This window comes from Hemitrygon akajei, unplaced genomic scaffold (genome assembly GCF_048418815.1).
Source record: "Hemitrygon akajei unplaced genomic scaffold, sHemAka1.3 Scf000118, whole genome shotgun sequence".
Lineage (NCBI taxonomy): Eukaryota > Metazoa > Chordata > Chondrichthyes > Myliobatiformes > Dasyatidae > Hemitrygon > Hemitrygon akajei.
This window is the reverse complement of record NW_027332004.1, coordinates 1,734,112-1,756,574: the sequence shown is the minus strand read 5'-3', so window position 1 is coordinate 1,756,574 and position 22,463 is coordinate 1,734,112. Positions and strand designations below refer to the sequence as shown.

Sequence of the window (22,463 nt, the reverse complement as noted above, 5' to 3'; positions counted from 1 at the left end):
CAGAAGGCAGTGGAGGCCAAATCTGTGGATGCATTCAAGAGAGAGTTAGATAGAGCTCTTATAGATAGCAGGGTCAATGGATATGGGGAGAGGGCTGTAACTGAGTACTGATTGTGTATGATCAGCCATGATCAGAGTGAATGGCGGTGCTGGCTAGAAGGCCGAATGGCCTACTCCTGCACCTACTGTCTATTGGTCTCACGTGTGATATTATCGTCAATTGTTTCTGTCTGCGGGGATCAGTTAGCCAGGGCTTTGGTGGAGATCCTGGGCATCCGACCTCCCTCAGCCTGGAGCTGAGACGCTACTGTGTCAGTGTGAGGAGCTCCGACCCACTGTTGCAGTGCACAGGGTGCGGAGGGCAGCAGAAACCTCAAATAAAACTCGAGTCCGGCACCAGGACAGGAAGTTACAGCGGTTTATTGATTTCATCATGACAAATGTAAATTAAACAATGTGTGAGCTGCTGACGTGCGGGAATAAATAAGCTGCTCCCGACTCACTCACAGTCACACACAATTAACTGACCGGCGACAACGAGTGACAGTTTGAATAACCAGTCCCGTTTCTCACCGTCACTCTGCATCGGGAAACCGATGATTATAAAATCACACTTCAGGGCCGTGTCCGGGATCGCTGCAGATCCAGGGTCACTGCCGAGTGATTTGTCAATTTAACATCATTATATCGGTCAGGCTGCCCAATGCACCACCCTCCGCAAAGGGAGCAAAATGATTCTCAGTCCCAGACTGAGCCTCGGACCCCTGGCTCTTCCTGTCTGGGTATTTTTCTGGGTGTCACGTAGGAGCCTCGAACACGCACAACCGGCGGAAGCTGCGCCGCCTGACAACAGGCGGAAATACGTCACTGCAGGACCGCTCCCAGCGACACACTGCGCGAGGCCGGTTCCGTTAAAACCGTTGGGAATCAGCCCCGGCGCGCAGCCATTAAAGGTAAGGACGGGAGTTAAAGGGGACGGCGGGGAATCGGCCAAATGTCCTCATCCCGCGGGCGGGGATGTTCACACGATCACTGACAGTCTGGGTCTGACTCCCCGCCGATATCTCAGTTCCTTCTCTCCGGACTCACTGAACTGATTGCTTGCCAGCCTGAAACAGATGGGAGAATAAAGATGAAATAAACAGATTACACAACAGTGTCAGTAACAGGGGACCGGGGTTAATGTTTCAACAACACTAACAGACAAATATCACCAGAAAACCCGCGGATCCGCTGATATTTTATCACACTGAACACTAACACAAACACTCACCAGATCCACTCCAGACTCGGGAGGGTCAGTATGAGGCGCCGGAGAGCGGGGACAGATCGGTCTGTCAGCGAGTTTAATCCCAGATTCAGCCCTGTCACTGATGGGTTTGTACTGAGAGCGGAGACGAGATCCTCGGCACCAGAATCTGTGAGACCGACACCCCACAGCCTGGAGATGCGAGAGAGTGAGGGTGAAGGACACAGAGAGACAGGAGACGGTACAAATCCCCAGTGTTTATCAGTAACACAATTACTGATCACATTAGTGTTCAGTATCAGACATCCAGTGACTGTAAACACAATCTCCCACAGTCTGGTACTTACCCCAGTGTCTGTATTTTACACTCCGGGTTCCTCAGAGCCGCAGACACCAGTTTCACTCCTGAATCTCCCAGTTTATTCCGCCCAAGTCTAAACACAAACAGACAGATTGATGAACAAAGTGATTCAAACCGTGGGTCTGAGTTATTTTCTCTCACTTGGATATTTCCGGAAACATTAAACTCTTCAGTAAATCACTGATCGGAGTTCCCATCACTGTCAATGTCCCTCACTGACCAGCTCCAGGGTATTCACAGAATGTCAGTAATTTCGTCTGTCGGTGTGACCCTGTAAACCCCACATATTCTGTCTCATTCCCCGATGGTTAGAAAAGTGTTCCTGACCGAAATGCGGAAATGTCTATGGGACACAGTGAAATAGACCCACCCGAGCTAAAGGGATGGGGAAGAGAGATCCCACAGGAGGAAGGGGGATAGGGAAGAGAGATCCAATAGGATGAAAGGGGAAGGGGAAGGGAAATCCACCAAGAAGAAAGGGGGTGGGGAAGATAAATCCCACAGGAGGAAGGAGCATGGGGAAGAGAGATCTGATAGGAAGAGGAGGGACGGGGAAGAGAGATCATACAGGAGGATGGGGGATGAGTAGGAGAAATACCTGAGGAGGAAGGGGGATGGGGAAGAGAGATCCCACAGGAGGAAAGGGGATGGGGAAGAGAGAGACCACAGGAAGAGGAGCATGGGAAAAGAAGATCGACAGGAGGACGGAAGATGGGGAAGTCAGCGCCCACATGAGGAGGTCGAATGCACGAGCTATCCCAGAGGAAGAAGGTGGATGGGGAAGGGATATTCATGGAGGAAGGGGGTTGGGGAAGAGTGATCCCACATGAGGATGAGGGATGGGGAAGAGTGATTCAACAGCAGGAAGTTGATGGGGAGGAGGGACCGCACAGGAGGAAGGGGGATGGGGAATAGAGATCCCACAGAAGTAAGACGGTTGGGGAAGATATATCCCTAGGAAGAAAGAGGGTGGGGAGGAGGTATCCCACAGTTGCAAGTAGAATGGGGAAGAGAGATCCGACAGGAGGATGTAGGATGGGGAAGAGAGATACATCAGGATGAATTGTGGAGGGAAAAGACAGATCCCACAGCAAGAGGGGGCATTATGATTACCCACAGGAGGAAGTGGGATGGGGAAGAGAGATGGAACAGGATGAATGGGGATGGGAAGAGAGATCCCACCGGAGGAAGGGTGTTGGGGAAGAGACATCGCACAGGTGGAAGGTGACGGGGAAGAGAGATCCGACAGGAGGAAGGGGAAAAGGGAATAGAGATCCCATAGGATGTTGGGGCATGGGGAAGACAGAACCCACAGGAGGAAAGTGGAATGGGAAGAGAAATCTCACAGAAGGAAGGGGAATGGGGAATAGAGATCCCACAGGATGAAAGTGGATGGGGAAGAGAAATCCCACAGAAGGAAGGGGAATGGGGAATAGAGATCCCATAGGATGATGGGGCATGGGGAAGAGAGATGAGACAGGAGGAAGTGGGTGGGGAAGTGAGATCATACAGGAGGTTGGGGGATGAGTAGGTGAGATCCCATAGGAGGAAGAGGGATGGGGAAAATAGATGCCACGGGAGGAAGTGGGATGGGGAAGAGTGATCCCACCTGATGTAAGGGATTGGGAAGAGAGATCGCTCGGGAGGAAGGGGTTTGGGGAAGAGAGATCCCACAAGAGGATGGGTAATGGGGAAGAGAGATGCTACAGGAGGAAGGGAAATGCGGAAGCGAGATCTCACAGGTGGATTGCTACCCATGCCACGTGCTAGTCAGGCTAGAAATAGGAAGATAATGCAGCTAAATACGTGGTTGAGGGGATGGTGCATGAGGGTGGGGTTCATGTTTCTGGACAATTGGGCTTTCTTCCAGGGTAGGTGGGACCAGTTCGAATTGGACAGTTTGCACCTGAACTGGAGGGGGACTAACTTCCTTGCCGGTAGGTTAGCTAGTTCTGCTCCGGGTGTTTTAAACTAGATTGCAGGGGGAGGGGAACCAGAGTGTTAGAGCAGATAGTGAGGTGGAGGAGGATAAGTGTCATACGAGGACTGCTTGTATAGACAGATATCAAAGGTTTGAACGTGACATAAATGTTCTCAGGAACATTTATTTCCATGCAAGGAGTATTGTAGATAAGGCAGATGAGTTTTTGGCGTGGATTGGCACGATAATGATATCGACATTATTGCAATTAGTAAGACTTGGTTTGCAGGAGGGGCAGGACTGGCAGCTTCATGTTACGGGTTTCGATTGTTTCAGACGTGATAGGGGGTAGGGATGAAAGGGGGAGGAGTGGCATTACCAGTCAGGGAGAATCTCACAGCTGTGCGTAGACGGGACTGCTTGGAAGGTTCGTCTACAGAGGCCATATGGGTGGAGCTGAGGAATGGGAAAGGTGTGAGCACACAAATAGGGTTGTATTATAGACCGCCCAATAGGCAGAGAACTTTAGTAAGGCCTTTGACAATGTTTCACGTAATAAGTTATTTCAAAAGGTGCAGACACTAGTTATCCATGGAGAGGTTGTAAACTGGATTCGAAATTGGCTGTGTGGGAGAAGACAGAGAGTGGTAGTGGATGATTGCTTCTCAGACTCGAGGCCTGTGACTAGTGGTGGGCCTCAGGGATCTGTGCTGGGACCATTGCTGTTTGTTGTCTATATCAATGATCTAGATGATAATGTGATAAATTGGATCAGCAGGTTTACGGATGACACTAAGATGGAGGCGTTGTGGACAGCGAGGAAGGCTTTCAAAACTTGCAGAAGGATCTGGACCAACTGGAAAAATGGGCCAGAAAATTGCAGATGGAATTTATAACATATAACTTGTAACCATATAACAATTAAAGCACAGAAACAGGCCATCCCGGCCCTTCTAGTCCGTGCCGAACGCCTACTCTCACCTAGTGCCACCTACCTGCACTCAGTCCATAAGCCTCCATTCCTTTCCTGTCCATATACCTATCCAATTTTTTTTAAATGACAAAATCGAAACAGCCTCTACCACTTCTGCTGGAAGCTCGTTCCACACAGCTACCACTCTCTGAGTAAAGAAGTTACCCCTCCTGTTACCCCTAAACTTTTGCCCCTTCACTCTCAACTCATTCCCTCTTGTTCTAACCTCCCTTACTCTCAATTGAAAAAGACTATGGACGTCAAATCTATATATCCCCCTCATAATTTTAAATACCTCTATCAAGTCCCCGCTCAACCTTCTACCCTCCAAAGAATAAAGACCTAACTTGTTCAACCTTTCCCTGTAACTTAGGTGCTGAAACCCAGGGAACATTCTAGTAAATGTCCTCTGTACTCTCTCTATATTGTTGACATCGTTCCTATAATTCGGTGCCCAGAACTGTACTCAATACTCCAAATTTGGCCTCACCAATGCATCGTAGATTTTTAACATTACATCCCATCTCCTATACTCAATGCTCTGATTTATAAAGGCAAGCATACCAAAAGCTTTCTTCACCACCCTATTCACATCAGATTCCACCTTCAGGGAACTATGCACCATTATTCCTAGATCACTCTGTTATGCTGCATTCCTCAGTGCCCTACCATTTACCATATATGTTCTATTTGAATAATTCCTACCAAAATGTAGCGCCTCACACTTATCAGCATTAAACTCCATCTGCCATCATTCAGGCCACTCTTCTAACTGGTCAAAATCTTTGAACTACACGCTTTGAAAACCTTCATTATCCACAACGCCAGCTATCTTAGTATCATCTGCATACTTACTAATCCAATTTACCATTCCATCATCCAGATCATTAATGTATATGACAAACAACATTGGACCCAGTATAGATCCCTGAGGCACACCACTAGTCACCACTTTAATGCAGACATGTGTGAGATGTTGCATTTTGGAAGGACAGATCAAGGTAGGACATACACAGTAAATGGTAGGGCACTGAGGAGTGTGGAGGAACAAAGGGATCTGAGAGTTCAGATACATAATTCCCTGAAAGTGGCGTCACAGGTGGACAGGGTTGTAAAGAAGGCTTTTGGCATCCTGGCATTCATAAATCAAAGTACTGAGTATAGGAGTTGTGATGTTATGGTCAGGTTGTACAGGACATTGGTGAGGCCAAGTTTTGAATATTGTGTGCAGTTCTGGTCACCTAACTATAGGAAATATATCAGTAAGATTGAAAGAGTGCAGAGAAGATTTACTAGGATGTTACCGGGTCTTCAGGAGTTGAGCTACAAGGAAAGATTGAACAGGTTACGACTTTATTGCTTGGAGCGCAGAACAATGAGGGGAGATTTGATAGAAGTTTACAAAGCTCTGAGGGGTATAGACAGGGTAAATGCGAATGGGCTCTTTCCACATAGATTAGGAGAGATAAATTGCAAGAGGACTTGGCTTCAGGGTGAAAGGGGAAAGGTTTAGGGGGAATGTCTTCACTGAGAGGGTGGTGAGAGTGTGGAACGATCTCCCATCTGATGTAGAAAATGCGGACTCACTCTTAAGCTTCAAGATTAAATTAGATAGATGCATGGATGGGAGAGGTCTGAAGGGTTATGGACTGGGTACAGGTCAATGGGACAAGCAGAATAAAGTTTCGGCACAGAGCAGAAGGGCCGAATGCCTTGTTTTCTGTGCGCTGGTATTTTATGATTCTATGAAGGGGTGTGGGGAGGAGAGTTCACTCAGGTGGAAGGGCGAATGGGAAGAGAGCTCCCACAGGTGGAAGGGAGTTGGGGAAGGGATATCCCACAGGAGGATGTGGGAAGGGGAAGAGAGATCCCAGAGGAGGAAGGGGGATGGGGAAGAGAGATCTCACAGGAGGAAGGGAGATGGGGAAGGGATATCCCACAGGAGGATGTGGGAAGGGGAAGGGAGATCCCATAGGAGGAAAGGGGAAGGGGAAAAGCGATCCCACCGAAGGAAGGTGGAAGCGGGATGGTGCAGAGAGATCCCACAGGAGGAAGAGGGATGGGAAGGGATACCACTGGAGGAAAGGGGATTGTGAGGGGATCCCACAGGAAGAAGGGGATGGAGAAGGGATATCCCACAAGAGGATGTGGGAAGGGGAAGGGAGATCCCAGTGAAGGAAGGGGGATGAGAAAGAGATCCCACAGGAGGAAGGGGGACGGGGAAGAGAGATCCCACAGGAGGATGGGGGATGGGGAATAGAGATCCCAGTGAAGGAAGGGGGATGAGAAAGAGATCCCACAGGAGGAAGGGGGACGGGGAAGAGAGATCCCACAGGAGGATGGGGGATGGGGAAGAGAGATACATGTGGAGGGACAAGACAGATCCCACAGGAAGAGGGGACATTATGATGACCCACAGGAGGAAGGAGGATGGGGAAGAGAGAGCCCACAAGAGGAAGTCGGGTGGGCGAGCGATCCCAAAGGAGGAACAGGGATGGGCAAGAGATATCCCACAGGAGGATGGGGGATGGGGAAAAGGGATCCTACAGAAGGAAGGGGATGAGAAAGAGAGATCCCACAGTAGGATGGGGGATGGAGAAAAGAGATCCTACAGAAGAAATGGTGATGGAAAAGAGAGATCCGACAGGAAGAACGGGGAAGAGTAGGAGAAATCCCACTGGAAGTGGGGCTTGGGAATACAGACCCCACAGGAGAAAGGTGGTTGGGGAAGAGAGATGGCACAGGAGGAATGCGGATGGGAAGAGAGATCCCACGAGAGGAAGGGTGCTGCGGAAGAGAGATCCTACTGGTGGAAGGTGATGGGGAGGGGTTATCACACCGGATGAAGGGAGATTGGGAAGAGAGTTCCCATAGGAGGAAGAGAGATGGGAAAGAGAGATCCGACAGGAGGATGAGAGATAGGGCAGAGAGATCCAACAGCCGCATGGTAAAGGGGAAGAGAGTTCCCAGAAGAGGAAGGAGGATGTGGAAGAGAAATCCCACAGGAAGAAGTGGAATTGGGAAAATATATGCCAGAGGAAGAAGGGGGATGGGGAAGAGAGAGATCCTACAGGAGGAAAGGGGTGGGGATGAGAGATCGCACAGGAGGAATGGGGATGCGGAACAGAGATCCCATTGGAGGATGGCAAATAGGGAAGAGAGATCCCAAAGGAGGATGTGCGATGGGGAAAATAAATACCACGGGAGGAAGGGGTTTGGGGAAGAGAGATCCCACAAGAGGATGGGTAGTGGGGAAGAGAGATATACAGGAGGAAGGGAAATGGGGAAGCAATATCCCATAGGAAGTGGAGGAATGGGAACAGAGCCCCCACGGGGATCAGATGGATGGGGAAGAGATATCTTTCAGGAGGAAAGGGGTTGCGGAAGAGAGATCCCACAGGAACAAAGGGGTATGTGGAAGAGTGTTCCAACAGCAGGAAGTTGATGGGGAAGAGAGATCCCACAGATGGAAGTGGGATGGGAACAGATGCACCAGAGGGTTAATGGGGATGCGGAAAAGAGATCCCACAGGAGCATGGGGGGTGGAGAAGAAAGATTCCACTGTAGGAATGGAGATGGGGAAGAGAGATTCATCAGGAGGAAGGGAGCTGGTGATGATAGATCCCACAGGAGGAAGGTGGATGCTGAGGAGAGATCTAACAGTTGGAAGGAAGGAGGAGTGGGAACAGAGAGGCCAGAGAATGAAAGGGGGATGGGAAACCGAGATCACACAGGTGGATTGCGATCCATACCACGTGCTAGTAAGGCTAGAAATAGGAAGAAAATGCAGCTAAATACGTGGCTGAGGAGATGGTGCATGAGGGAGGGGTTCATGTTTCTGGACAATTGGGCTTTCTTCCAGGGGAGGTGGGACCAGTTCAAATTGGACAGTTTGCACCTGAACTGCAGGGGGACTAACATCCTTGCAGGTAGGTTAGCAAGTTCTTCTACAGGGGTTTTAAACTAGATTACAGGGGGAGGGGAACCAGAGTGTTAGAGCAGATAGTGAGGTGGAGGAGGATAAGTGTCATGCGAGAACTGCTTGTATAGACAGATATCAATGGTTTGTCCGTGATAGAAATGTTCTCAGGTGCATCTATTTCCATGCAAGGAGTATGGCAGGTACGGCAGATGAGTTTAGGGCGTGGTTTGGCACATGATGATATCGACATTATTGCTACTAGTAAGACTTGGTTTGCAGGAGGGGCAGGACTGGCAGTTTCATGTTCCGGGTTCCCATTGTTTCAGACGTGATAGGGGGTTGGGATGAAAGGGGGAGGAGTGGCATTACCAGTCAGGGAGAATATCACAACTGTGCGTAGACGTGACAGTCCGGAGTGTTAGTCAATAGAGGCCATATGGGTGGAGCTGAGGAACGGGAAAGGTGTGACCACACTAATAGGGTTGTATTATAGTCCGCCCAATAGGCAGAGAGAAGTGGAGGAGCAAATCTGTAGAGAGGTAGCAGACCAATGTAAGAAACAGAAAGTTGGAATCGTAGGGGATTTTAACTTTCCACATATTGACGGGGCCGCCAACTCTGAGAAAGGGTTAGATGGCGTGGAGTTTGTTCAGGAAAGTTTTCTAAATCAATATATTGAGGTACCAACGAGAGAGGGTGCAGTACCTGATCTCCTATTAAGGAACCAGACAGGTCAGGTAACAGAAGTAAGTGTTCGCAAACATTTTGGGTCCATAATGACCATAATGTCATTAGTTTCAAGATAATTCTGGATAAGGATAGGACTGGTCCATCAGTTAAAGTTCTGAATTGGAGAAGGGCCAATTTTGTGGAAATGAGAGAGGATCTGGGAAGAGTGGATTGGGATCAGTTGTTTTCCGGCATGGATGTGTTCAGTAAGTGGAACGCCTTCAAGGGTGGAATTTTGAGAGTGCAGAGTTTGCATGTTCCTGCCAGGATTAAAAGCAAACTTAACAGGCATAGGGAACCTTGGTTTTCAAGGGATATTGGCGATCTGGTTAAGTAGGTGTTTAGCATGCATAGGCAACAAGGAACAAATGAGGTACTTGAAGAGCACAGAAAATGTAAGGGAATACTAAAAAAGGAAATCAGGAAGGCAAAAAGAAGACCTGATGTTGGCACATCATGTGAAGGTAAACCCGATGGGTTTCTTCAAGTAAATTAAGAGTAAAAGGATAGTAAAGGACAAAATTGGTCCCCTAGAAGATCAGAGAGGTCATCTATGTGTGGAGCCTCACGAGATGGGGGAGATCTTAAACAGGTTTTTTGCATCAGTGTTTACACAGGAAACTGGCATAGCGGATATGGAATTAAGGCAAACAAACAGTAGTGTCATGGAACATATAGAGATTAAAGAGGAGGAGCTGCTTGCTCCCTTGCAGTGAATAAAGGTAGATAAATCTCCGAGCCTGACATTATATTTTCTCGGACCTTGAGAGAGACTAGTGTAGAAATTGCAGGGGCCCTGGCAGAAATATTTAAAATGTCCTCAGCCACGGTTGCGGTGCCGGGGGATTGGAGGGTAGCTCATGTTGTTCCGTTGTTTGAAAAAGGCTCCAAAAGTACACCAGGTAATTACAGGCCAGTGAGCCTGACATCAGTAGTAGGTAAATTATCGGAAGGTGTTCTGAGAGATCGGATATACAAGGATTTGTACAGCCAAGGGCTGATTAAAGATAGTCAACATGGCTTTGTATGTGGTAGATCATGTTTAATGAATCTCCTAGTGTTTTTCGAGGAGGTTACCAAGAATGCATATGAAGGAAAGGCTGTGGATGTTGTCTACATTGACGTTTGTAAGGCCTTTGGCAAGGTCCCACATAAGAGGTTAGTTCTAAAGGTCCAGACACTAGGTATCCATGGAGATGTTGTAAACTGGATTCGAATTGGCTGTGTGGGAGAAGACAGAGAGTGGTAGTGGATGATTGCTTCTCAGAGTGGAGGCCTGTGACTAGTGGTGTGTCTCAGGGATCTGTGCTGGGACCATTGCTGTTTGTTGTCTATATCATTGATCTAGATGATAATGTGATAAATTGGATCAGCAAGTTTGTGGATGATACTAAGATGGAGGCGCTGTGGACAGCGAGGAAGGCTTTCAAAGCTTGCAGAGGGATCTGGACCAACTGGAAGAATGGGCCAGAAAATGGCAGATGGAATTTAATGCAGACAAGAGTGAGGCGTTCCATTTTGGAAGGACAAATCAAGGTACGACAAACACGATAAACGGTAGGGCACTGAAGAGTGCGGAGGAACAGAGGGATCTGGGGGTTCAGATGCATAAGCCCCTGAAAGTGGCGTCACAGGTAGGCAGGGTTGTAAAGAAGGCTTTTGGCATCCTGGCATTCATAAATCAAAGTACTGAGTATAGGAGTTGGAATATTATGGTGAGGTTGTATAAGATATTGGTGAGGTCAAATTTGGAGTATTGTGTGCAGTTCTGATCACCTAACTAAAGGAAGGAAATCTGTAAGTTTGAAAAAGTGCAGGGAAGATTTACTAGGATGTTGCTGGGTCTTCAGGAGTTGAGTTACAAGGAAAGATTGAACAAGTTAGGACTTTATTCCTTGGAGCATAGAAGAATGAGGGGAGATTTGATAGAGATTTACAAAATTATGAGGGTATAGACAGGGTAAATGCGTTTAGGCCCTTTCCACATAGATTAGGAGAGATAAATATGAGAAGTATGAAAGGAGAAAGATTTAGAGGGAAATTCTTCACTGAGAGAGTGGTCAGAGTGTGGAACGAGCTGCCATCTGATGTGGAAAATGTGGACTCACTCTTAAGCTTTAAGAACAAATTGAATAGATACATGGATGGGAGGGGACTGGAGGGTTATGGACTGGGTGCAGGTCAATGAGACGAGCGGAATAAGGTTTTGGTACAGACTAGATGGACCGAATGGCTTGTTTTCTGTGCTGTAGTATTCTATGATGTTATGATTCTATGGGGAGGAGAGTTCCCACAGGCGAAAGGGAGATGGGGATGGGGAAGAAAGATCCCAAAGGAGGAAGGAGGATGGGAGAGAGAGATCTCACAGGAGGAAGGGGGATGGGTTTGAGAGATCGGCCAGGAGGAGGAGGGATGTGGAAGAGAGTTCCCACAGGAGGATGTGGGATTGGGAAGAGAGATCTCACAGGAGGAAGGGGGCCGGGGAAGAGAAATTCCACAGGACAATGGGGCATGCCAAAGAGAGATCCGACATGAAGACGTCGATGGGGGAGAGAGATCCCACAGGAGGAAAGGGTATGGGGAAGAGAGTTCCAACAGCAGGAAGGGATGGGGAAGAGAAATCCATAGAAGGAAGGGGGATGGGGAAGAGCGATCTCACAGGAAGGTGTGTGGGTGTGTGGAAAAGACATCGCACAGGAGGATGAGGAAAGAGTAATAGACAGCCCACAGGAGGAATGGGGATGGGGGCAAGATTCCAAAGAATGGAAGGGGGATTGGGATGAGAGGTCCCACAAGAGGATTCCAAGGGTAAACGATAATCCTACAAGACGAGAGGATGCAGAATTTTTTTGTACGTGTGTGTTGGATCTGAACAGAGGCCCCGAGGAGATGCGCCCTCTCTTTTTGCGTATCTTGAAGTGAGCAAAGTCACACACGGGGAAGGGCAGGGGAGGACAATCTCACAAAGGTATTTCTCTCCTTCTCACTTGGACAATCTGCTGACGGTCTCTTGTCCCTCACCGGGAAGGGGGTGTGAATCTCTGACCCACCTACTGCAGTCAGTGTCGGTCTGGGTGACAGTAACAGTGAGAAGGTACATTGTCAATGCACGTGTCACAGGCAGCGAGAAACACGGCCATTCCTGTGATTTACTACCATTCTTCACTGATCTGATGAAGTCTCCAAAATCCCTTCACAAGGAACCACAGAACCCTCCCGTCCTGGGGGAATTACTGACCGATCCCCTGGGTATTTGTCACAATTCTTCACAATCAGATTTACTACAAATTTACCGAAATTCCTTTACATTGAAACAACACAATGAGACAGTTTCAAAGTTCAGAGTGAGAGATAAATCAAGTTACCTCAACTTCTGGCACTTGTGCAGCTCGGGTCCCAGCCCCTGAATTCCTTCACACTGAATGTGGCAGTTCTCCAGGTTGAGGTGTTTTATTGTATCACAGAGTCCGATGACATGAGACAGGACCGCGCAGTCCACCGGGGTCAGTGTCATTTCACTGAATGAAAGTTTTTTCACAGATCCCAGTGCGGTCTGAGCAAGTCCACGATTCGGAGACTCAAATAGGTAGTGCAATGTGTTTAGGAGTCTCCTTTTACCAGCTTCACTCCTCGTGTTTCTACTCCGGCGTTTAACCTCCTCCTGTACCCAGTCAATCACCCGGCAGGTTGTTTGATGAGGAAATGGACCCAGAAACTCCTCCAGGCCCCGAGCTGTCATTGGGTTGGAGAGACCAGCAACAAAACGGAGAAATACCTCAAATCGCCCATCCTTCACGCAGTGGGCTTCAGTGAGGAGTTTCATAATATCTCTGCCACCTGGGATCAGGAATTGTGCGACTGCAGCTACAAACTCTTGGATAGTGAGGTGTGGGAATGTGTACACCACACACCGGGCAGAATCCTCTCTCTCCAAAAGCTCCATCAGGAACCCGGACAGGAACTGGGAAGGCTGCAGATTGTGGTTGATCAAATCTCCATCTGTAAACACAATTTTCTTCTCGGACACTCCTCTGAAGGCCATCTGACCAACCCTGAGTAACACATCACGGGGGTTCTCAATCTCACGGCCGTGGTTTTTCAGGATGTTGTAAATATAGTAGGAGTACAGTTGGGTGATGGTCTTGGGAAATCGCTGCGGGTCCCTGACTCTTTGTGTGAAGAAGGGGCCCAGTGCCAGAGCGAGGATCCAGCAGTAGGAGGGGTTGTAGCTCATGGTGTACAGGATCTCGTTCTCCTTCACATGCTTGAAGACAGCTGCCGCCACCGTCTGATCTTCAAAATGTCTGATGAAATAGTTCTTCCGTTCCTCACCAACAAATCCCAGGATTTCAGCCCAGATACTGATTTCTGCCTTTTCCAATAAATGTAATGCAGTGGGACGGGTGGTCACCAGCACTGAACACCCTGGGAGCAGCTTGTGCTGGATTAAACTGTATACAATGTCAGACACCTTGCACTTGAATTCAGGATCTGTGCATGTGGACTGAGGTTCTGTGTCTCTCTGACTGTCAGCAAAATCAATTTTGTCGTTGAATTCATCCAAACCATCGAATATGAATAACAATCCCTCTGGGTTCTTCCAGACCTCTCTCAGTATATTCCTGAAGTAAGGATATTGATCCAGAATCAGTTCCCTCAAGTTTATTGTGCAGTTAATGGAGTTTAACTCCCGGAATTTGAAACTGAAGACAAACTGGAAATGTTGGTATATTTTTCCCGTGGCCCAGTCATAAACGATCTTTTGTACCATTGTTGTTTTCCCGATCCCCGGGACTCCGGCCACTGCTGCCGAACTCCCAGATTTGGATTTACTCCGGGAAAAGCTGCTCTGGAACAACTGAACCTTCCGGAGTTTTTCCAGGAGTCCACGGAGATGTGTTTCTCTCCACTCCTCGTGGTCTCTGCCTCTGGCCAGCAGCTCATGTTCCACCAGTCTCCGATCTCGAACAGTAGAAATGACCGTGAGTTCAGCGTATCGATCAACCAGCTGGAAAACATTCACCTTCTCCGTCATCAGGATCACGTTCACTCTCAGTGTTTCAGTTTGTGCCCGCAGAGTCTCCTTGTGTTTCTGTTGAACATCTTCCATGAGAACAGACAGTGGACAAACTGTTAGATGCCTCAACTCAGAGCTCAGTATTTAAGCACACAAGAGTTAGCTCAAAGCTATTGCATTAATTGGGTTCACCAATGGATATTCGTGTAGTAAAGTAAATCCAATTAACAGACCCCTGACTGGACAGAGAAACCTGGTCTAGATAAACACCAGATCATCACAATTCCATATTAATCGTGCTGTGAAGGTGAGTATTTCCCTGGTAGTTTACTGACACCCGACTGTCCCGTACTGGACACCCTCGCACAACTGTCACACCCTGGATGGGTGTGTGGGGTCTCACAGTGTGTCAGCACCCTGTCAGATGTGTGTGATGTCTCACAGGCTGTCAGGACACTGTCAGGGGTGTGTGGGGTCTCACAGTGTGTCTGGACCCTGCCAAGTGTGTCTGGGGTCTCAGAGTGTGTCGGGACCCTGTCAGGGGTGTGTGGGATCTCACAGTGTCTCCGAAACCTGACAGGGGCGTGTGGGATCTCACAGTGTGTCTCGACCCTGCCAGCTGTGTCTGGGGTCTCACAGTATGTCAGGATCCTGCCAAGAGTGTGTGTCGACTAACACTGTGTCAGGAACTGTCTCACAGTGCATCAGGATACTGTGAGGTGTGTTCGGTATCTCACAGTGTGTCAATACCTACCAAGAGGTGTGTGATATCTCACGGTGTGTCAAAACCCTGCCAGAAGTGTCTGGCTCACACAGTGTGTCAGGATCCTGTTAGGTGTGTGTCGGGTCTCAAAGTGTGACAGGACCTTAACAGGCATGTGTCGGCTCTCACAGTGCGTCAGGACCCTGTCAGTTATGTGTGGGTTCTCAGAGTGTGTGAGAACCCTAACAGGCGTGAGTGTGTCTCACAGTGTGTCAGCAACCTTTCAGGGTTGTATGGGGTCTCGCAGTGTGTCAGAACCCTGTCAGGGGTGTGTGGGGTCTCACAGTGTTTCAGGACCCTGTTAGGCGTGTGTAGGGTCTCACAGTGTGTTATGACCCTGCCAGGAATGTGCGTGGTCTCACGGTCTGTCTCGACCCTGTCAGTGGAGTGTCTGGTCTCACGTCCTGTCAGGACCCTGTCAGGGGTGTGTGGGGTCTCACAATGTGTCAGGTCCCTGACAGTGGTGTTTGGATTCTCACAGTGTGTCAGGACATGTCTGGGGTGTGTGGGATCTGACAGTGTGACAGTACCCTGTCAGGTGTGTGTGGGGTTTCACAGTATGTCAGGACTCTGTTAGGGATCTGTGGGGTTTCATTGTGTCAGTACGCTGTCAACTGTGTGTGGGGTCTTACTATGTGCAGGAACCTATCAGGGCTTTGCGGGGTCTCACTGTCTGTCAGGGGTATGTGGGGTTCACAGTGAGTCAGTACGTAACAGGTGTGTGGGGACCCTGCCTGGGGTGCATCTAATCGCACTTCCTGTCAGGACCCTCTTAGGGGGGTGTGAGGTCTCACAGTGTGTCAGGACTCTGTCAAGTTTGTGTGGGGTCTCACAGTGTATCAGGAACCTCTCAGGGGCGTATGGCGTCTCGCAGTGTGACAGGAATCTGTCAGGGGTGTGTGAGGTCTCTGTGTGTGTCAGGACCCTGTCAGCTGTTTGTGAGTTCTCACAGGGTGTCTGTGCCCTGGCAGCTGTGTGTCAGGGGTCTCACCGTGTGTCACGACCCTTTCAGGTGTGTGCAGAGTCGCACGGTGTATCATGACCCTGTCAGCGTTGTGTGGTGTCGCACAGTGTGTCTGGACCCTGCCAGGGAGGTGTGGGGTCTCACAGTGTGTCAGGAATCTGCCAAGTGTGTCAGGATCCTCTCAGGTATGTGTCGGGTCTCACAGAGTGACAGGACCCTAAAAGGCATGCGTGGGTTCTCACAGTGTGTCAGGACCTCGTCTGGTTTTGTGAGGTCTCACACTGTGTCGGGACCCTAATAGGCGTGAGTATTTCTCAAAGGGTGTCAGGACCATGTCAGGAGTGTGTGGGGTCTCACAGTGTGTCAGGACCCTGTCAGAGGTGTGTCAGGTCCCACATTCTGTCAGGATCCTCTTAGGGGTGTGTGTGCTCTCACAGTGTCAGGTGTGTGCGGAGTTCACAGTATGTCAGCACCCTAACTGGGGTGGGTAGGATCTCACAATATGTTAGGACCCTGCCAGGGGTGTGTGGGGTCTCACGGTGTGTCAGGACCTTGTCAGGGGTGTGTGTTGTCTCACAGTGTGTCAACGCCCTACCAGGTGTGCTTGGGGTCTCAGGACCCTGTCAGGGAGTGTGTGGGCATTCCAATCAAGTATTCGGGAGAAACAGTAGGAAAACCTAGATTTTTGAAATGTTTAGAGAATGTGACAGTGGTAGAAATAATGTTGTTCAATAATCAGGGAGAGAATATGTTTCATATTCCGAAATAGATGTGGGAATTTCACTGCCGTGACAGTTCCCTCGGCAAACAGCATGAAGAACATTGAAGAACAAGTTTGCAGGCAAATTGTCGAGAATTACCAAATCCTTAGTGCAGGAAAATGGAGGGGTTTTATTGTCTGAATGTGGACTGGAAAAGCATTAACACTTGTGACAGAAACGAGAGCAGTTTGAAAACTTTATCTGATCCCATTTCAAAACTAACATCTTTTGGACTTTGTTCTTGGAAATGAAACAGACTGAATGAGGGTGTTGGCCAAGATTCCTTATATTACTGTTCAAGGGCATCGAGTTATCAGTTAAAACATGGGCTAATGTAAGATTAATAATTTTTATAATACCTTCTTTGCTTCGCTCTCTCCTCTGTTAAATGTGCAGTTGATTGATCCAACTCAGTCTGCGATGATGAAACCTTACACTCACTTGAGCCCATGCACTGACCCGGGCTCCATTTTCACCGACACAATGTGCTTACGGATGTAGTGAGTTTCTTATCCAGACGATCACAAATTAATTAATTGCAATATTATTTATAGATACCTTAAGTCCTTTCCACCTCTTTGCCGCAAGCTCACAAACCTCGGTTTCTCTGCCCTAACTCCCATCTCTCACACTTCCACAGTGTCCATCAAACATCACATCAATTTCAGCTTCTGTGGACTGTGCTGAGGATTTGACCCCCATCACACCCTCACTAACACTGTGTCCTGATGGAATTCCCAGGATTATTAAGTGGGAAATTGAACGGGATAACTTTAGCAGTATTTGCAGATGTGAACAGAGTGGGTTTCATATGCTACTATGAGAATAAACAGACTAGTTGTAGTGTTAACACGAGGAAATCTGCAGAAGCTGGAAATTCAAACAACAACACACACACAATGCTGGTGGAACACAGCAGGCCAGGCAGCATCGATAGGGCGAAGCGCTGTCGACGTTTCGAGCCGAGACCCTTTGTCAGGACTAGTTGCAGTGTTACCTGCTTTTCTCATTAAATGGAATCTGTCACTGTTATTCTGCGACGGGAACTTCAATGGATTCCCAATTCTAAAAAAAAAATGATATCCTGTAGGAGCTGAGGGAGTTTAGAAAAGTGATTTAGGATGAGGGCTATTCCGGGGGTTGGGTGGTTGTAGGGATATAATTTCACCTTTCGGAGTAAGAAATTTCCCATAGTTTTGCTCCTCAGATTGCCCTCTTCTCCATTCTGACCCCGGTGGAGGGATCTGTAGTTGCAGGACCCAGAGAGGAGTGATCCCTTTCAGCAAAGCCTCCAACTCTCTGCGTTTTTCCTCATACTGTACTGTGAAAACTCTCCCTCCAGCAAACATTTTTCCATGTGTCTCACTGTGCGCTGTGTCACGGTGGAACATTTACCCGATCAAATCCCCGTGACTCAACAACGACATGGCCCTATACAACATTAACTTACCTTTCAGTTCCCTGGGAATCTCCGGTACGGGTCGACGGACCGGAACACAACCTGTTCAGATTTAAACAATTTGAGGAATTGAAATGTGTCAAGTTATTAAGTATGTAATTCTTGATTCCAAAATTAAATTAGTATCTGATATTATCTCACCATGTTCCTGTATTTCTTTCAGTATTTTGTCAAACTTTGGGACTCCAATCCTCATTTTCACAAAGGTTTCCCACATCACCCTCCGGGCGCGGGAGCCTTTCTCCATCACCAGGCTCAGGAGGAGTTTAGAACTGTCCGCCCGCTCTCCCTTATCAGCGAGATCAGAGATTTTCTGTGAAGAGTAACAGTGAACATATTGGGGCCTGACAGATTCACACAGAGAATGAGAAGTAAATGATGTGCTCTGTAACGGGATCACACTGAGCAGTCACCCGGACGGGTGCTGATCCTGTCTGGACATGGACTGTACATTCTGAGTGCAGAGCACACGGAGGGACATTCACTGTGAACCTGGTCCACCAGTTAATGAGATCCTGACTGGTCTGTGACCACTTCATTGACGTGGCTCCAAATCCATAAATAATTCCTCACCGGATCTGACCGTGTAAAATAGAAATCATAAAATGACGATCACAGATGAAGAAAGAAGTCAGGCAGGTTTTTATAACAGAGTGAGCAGTCTCGGAGAAGTTGCAGAAAAGATGATGTGATTCATCTCCTCAGTCCGCCAGTGTCCAACATGACAGCAAATTACCGGCTGACACCTGAAACCTTTCCTTTGCCTTTTCCAGTGGAGGTTTATTCAGTAATTACACATGACAACACGGTAGTGTTACCCGATCCATACTGTTTACAGCTACAGATTTTAAAAGACTCATCTCCACACAGAACAGAACACACTCGAGCTCCTGTGGCATCCAGTAATAGTGCCCCGGTTCTCACTGACATCCTGCCGTCACGCCGCACGGTCTTTTCAAAATGAAAATTCCTACCATATTTCCATTTAAGCTCCTTTATTGCAACCTCATACAATTGTTCCCTGCTCCCCCCGCTCTGAGCATTGAGCCGCCACTGTTGTGTTTGCACCTCTTTCAATCATTCCTTCTGATTCAAATCTTTAAGAATTATATATATTTATTTCTGATTTGTTTTTATGCTTTATTATCCGTTGAGTGAGAGTTCCGACACCCATCAGTCCTGTGATGTGTGAAAATTCAAACCCATTCTCCCTCCCACTCACCCGATGTTCCTCTCCGCTGAACTGATTCTCGGCCGTTAACGCCAGGCTCACTCTGTGCACCCCTCTTTCCATCGCCTGCTCCAGCCTGTCCCGGTAGAAGTCCGTCAACTGCAGCAGCTGGAAATCATCCCAGCTTGCCAGGAGCTCGGTGATCACTGAGCTCGGACCTGTGGGGAAAATGGGGAAAATTAAAGAAATTACTGACACTATATTGGGCAGCAACTTTCTCTCTCGAACCTAAAGATCACCAAGCTCAGTTCGAAATATATATATGGGGGGAAGGAACGGGGCTTTGGCTGGTGGGGGGGGGGGGGTGCGTGGTGCCGGTCGGGCTGGGTGTTTGGGAGAGGTTATTGAAGGCTTGTCTTCCGTGTCTCTGCGAATATACCTCCCTGTCTGGAAAGGACTCTGCTTATTGCTGAGAATATCACCATCACTCTCCTGGTACTGCCCATCACCACCGCTTTGCTCTGGGTTACTGTCTGCCTGCCTGGTCAACCCCTTCCTCAGAAAATCTCTGGGATATCTCACAAAATTCTGCAGGTACTCAGCAGGTTAGGCAGCGTCTATGGAGGAGAATAAACAATCAATGTTTCAGGCCAAGGCCCTACATCGGATTGGAAATGAGGGGACGGAAATTCTAGATATTGCCACATTACTTCGTATTCCCCTGGTCATGATCGAAAACGTCATATGTTTATTCCTCTCCATGGATGCTGCCTGACCGGCTGAGTTCTGCCAATATTCTGTGTGACTTTGCGTTGCCCAAAACTTTCAGCATCTGCAGAATGTCTTGCCTTCTGGAGTAACTCGCTATTTTAATGTGCATCACAATCTGTCAGAGGAGCAGGAGCAGACGGTAAATGTACTCCTTCCACGTGTGACTGTGTTTCCCCCAGAGATGTTAACTCTCTCTCTCATCTCTCTGCTCCGTTTTCACAAATCGTTTGTGAATTGCAGATATTGAATTAAACCCAGAACAGAATCATCAGAGTGTTTATAAATTAAAAATAATTTGCCACAATACCCGTGTCCTTTCCCGATGTGGACATCAGTGGAACTCCTCCAATGCCCGCACCTTGATCCATTTTGAGACCAGGTGTGATTAGTTTATGCTGCTCTGTAACAAAAAAAAAGTAACAACATGTGGGTCAAACATTAATTGGCAATATTAGCTGCAAAACATCTTTAAAATAAGTAAAACAAAATACTGGAATCATTCAACAAGACAGTCAGTATGTTAACATTTCAGCTGGGAGACACTGTATCAAAGCTGAGCCTGAGTGTAGGAGCCATGTATCTGTTTTCTACCTGCATTGTATCCTGCGTTGCTTAATCATGATATTTATATGGTAACTGTTCGCATCAGTGGGAGTGTGGTCAATGTGAAGGGAAATCTGTTACATATTTGCTGGATGTCATATCTTTTGTTATTATCCTCTCAAATCCGCTGACATGACATTTGCGATTGTATGTTTGCTAATTGCTAATAAGGGATCGAATACATATCATCAACATTTGTAACAGTTATCATTGAAACTGAGGGGACGTCATGCAAGTATAACAAATCGTCGGGGGTCGCCAGTAATGACAACTTGAGTTCGTTAGAAATCACGCTACATTCACAACAGGTGTCTCTCAATCTGTCGTTTATTTTAAATATTCTGAGGTACTTGAGTGTATTGACATTAAGAAAGAGGATGTGCTGGAGCTTTCGAAAGGTATTAAGTTAGATATGTCTCCAGGACTGTCGCAGATATATCCCAGGCTACAGTGGGAAGCGAGGGAGGAGATGCTGAGCCGCTGACAATGATCTTTGCATCATTAATATGCTGGGGAGAAATACTAGAAAATTGAAGGGTTGCAAACCTTGTTCCGTTGTACAAGAAAGGGACTAGAGATAACCCAGCAAATTATAGAGCAGTAAATCTTACTTCAGTGATGGGAAAATTGTGAAAGAAGTTTCTTCGAGGCAGGATTTATGAGTATTTGGGGACACGTAATCTGACTTGGGACAGTCAACATCACTTTGTCAAGGGCAGGTCATGCCTTACGGACCTGATTGAATTATTTGCGGATGCAACAGAACACATTGACGAAGGTAATGTAATGGAAGTAGTGCATATGGATTTTAGTAAGGCATTTGATAAGGTTCCGCAGACAAAGCTTTTTCAGACAGTAATGAGGCATGGGATCCAAAAGACTTTGCTTTGTGGATCCAGATTTGGCTTGCTCACAGAAGGCAAAAGATTGCTGTAGTTGGTTCGAATTCTGCTTTTAGGACGGTGACCTGCGATATCAAATTTGAAGACAGAGTATATTATTAATGGTAAAATTCTTGGCAGTGTGGAGGATCAGTGAGATCTTGGAGTTTGTGTTCATTAGACACTCAAAGCCGCTGCGCAGGTTGACAGTGTTTTAATGTGTATGGTATGATAGCGTTCATCCACTGTGGAATTGAGTTCAAGAACTGTGAGACATTGAAACACTGAAACACAGAAACCCTACGGCACAATACAGGCCCTTCGGCCTAGAATGCTGTGCCGTACATGCATTTACTTTAGAGATTACCTCTGGTTACCCATAGCCCTCTATTTTTTCGAAGCTCAATGTTCCTATCCAGGAGACTCTTAAAAGACCCTATCGTATCCGACTCCAGCACCGTCGCTAGCAGCTTATTCCACGCACTAACCACTTTGCGTAAAAAAAACTTAGCGGTGACATTTCCACTGTAACTACGTCCAAGCATCTTAAAACTGTGTGCCCTCTCGTGTTAGCCATTTCAGCCCTGATAAAAAGCCTCTGACTATCCACACGATTGTTAAAGCTATGTAAGAACTTATTTAGACCTCAATTGGAGGACTGTGTTGAGTTTTGCTCACCTCACTACAGGTAGGATGTGGATACTGTAGAGAGAGTGCAGAGGAGATTTACAAGGATGTTGCCTGGATCGGAGAGCATGCCTTCTGAGAAAACGTTGTGTGATCTTGAGCTTTTCTCCTTGGAGCGACGGAGGATGAGAGGTGATCTGATAGAGGTGTATAAGATGATGAGAGACATTGATCTTGTGGATAGACATAGGCTTTCTCCAAGGGCTGAAATGGCTAACACGAGAGGTTATA

The 22,463-nt window shown here is 47.6% G+C and overlaps 1 protein-coding gene across 1 annotated transcript; it reads right to left on the bottom strand.

Annotated features, from left to right (window-relative positions):
- Positions 1-277: 277 nt before the first annotated feature.
- LOC140723556 (NACHT, LRR and PYD domains-containing protein 3-like) lies at positions 278-20,676 on the bottom strand. The gene is made up of 9 exons (XM_073038128.1): positions 20,369-20,676; positions 19,342-19,508; positions 18,261-18,432; positions 18,111-18,161; positions 14,179-14,258; positions 12,521-13,869; positions 1,597-1,683; positions 1,274-1,441; positions 278-1,109 (listed from the first exon to the last, which is right to left on the bottom strand). Exons 1-9 carry the CDS (start codon positions 20,427-20,429, stop codon positions 1,022-1,024), a joined length of 2,223 nt encoding a protein of 740 aa, XP_072894229.1. The 5' UTR covers positions 20,430-20,676; the 3' UTR covers positions 278-1,021.
- Between the last annotated feature and the right edge of the window lie 1,787 nt (positions 20,677-22,463).

Bases quoted from the DNA above. Each gene is read 5' to 3' on its own strand.
- LOC140723556 (XM_073038128.1), bottom strand. From the start codon at position 20,429: ATGGATCAAGGTGCGGGCATTGGAGGAGTTCCACTGATGTCCACATCG. The intron at 19,509-20,368 runs GTATTGTGGCAA...TTTTCCCCACAG, and splicing joins CACATCGGGAAAGGACACGG to GTCCGAGCTCAGTGATCACC. The intron at 1,110-1,273 runs GTGAGTGTTTGT...CATCTGTTTCAG, and splicing joins CCGAGTCTGGAGTGGATCTG to GCTGGCAAGCAATCAGTTCA.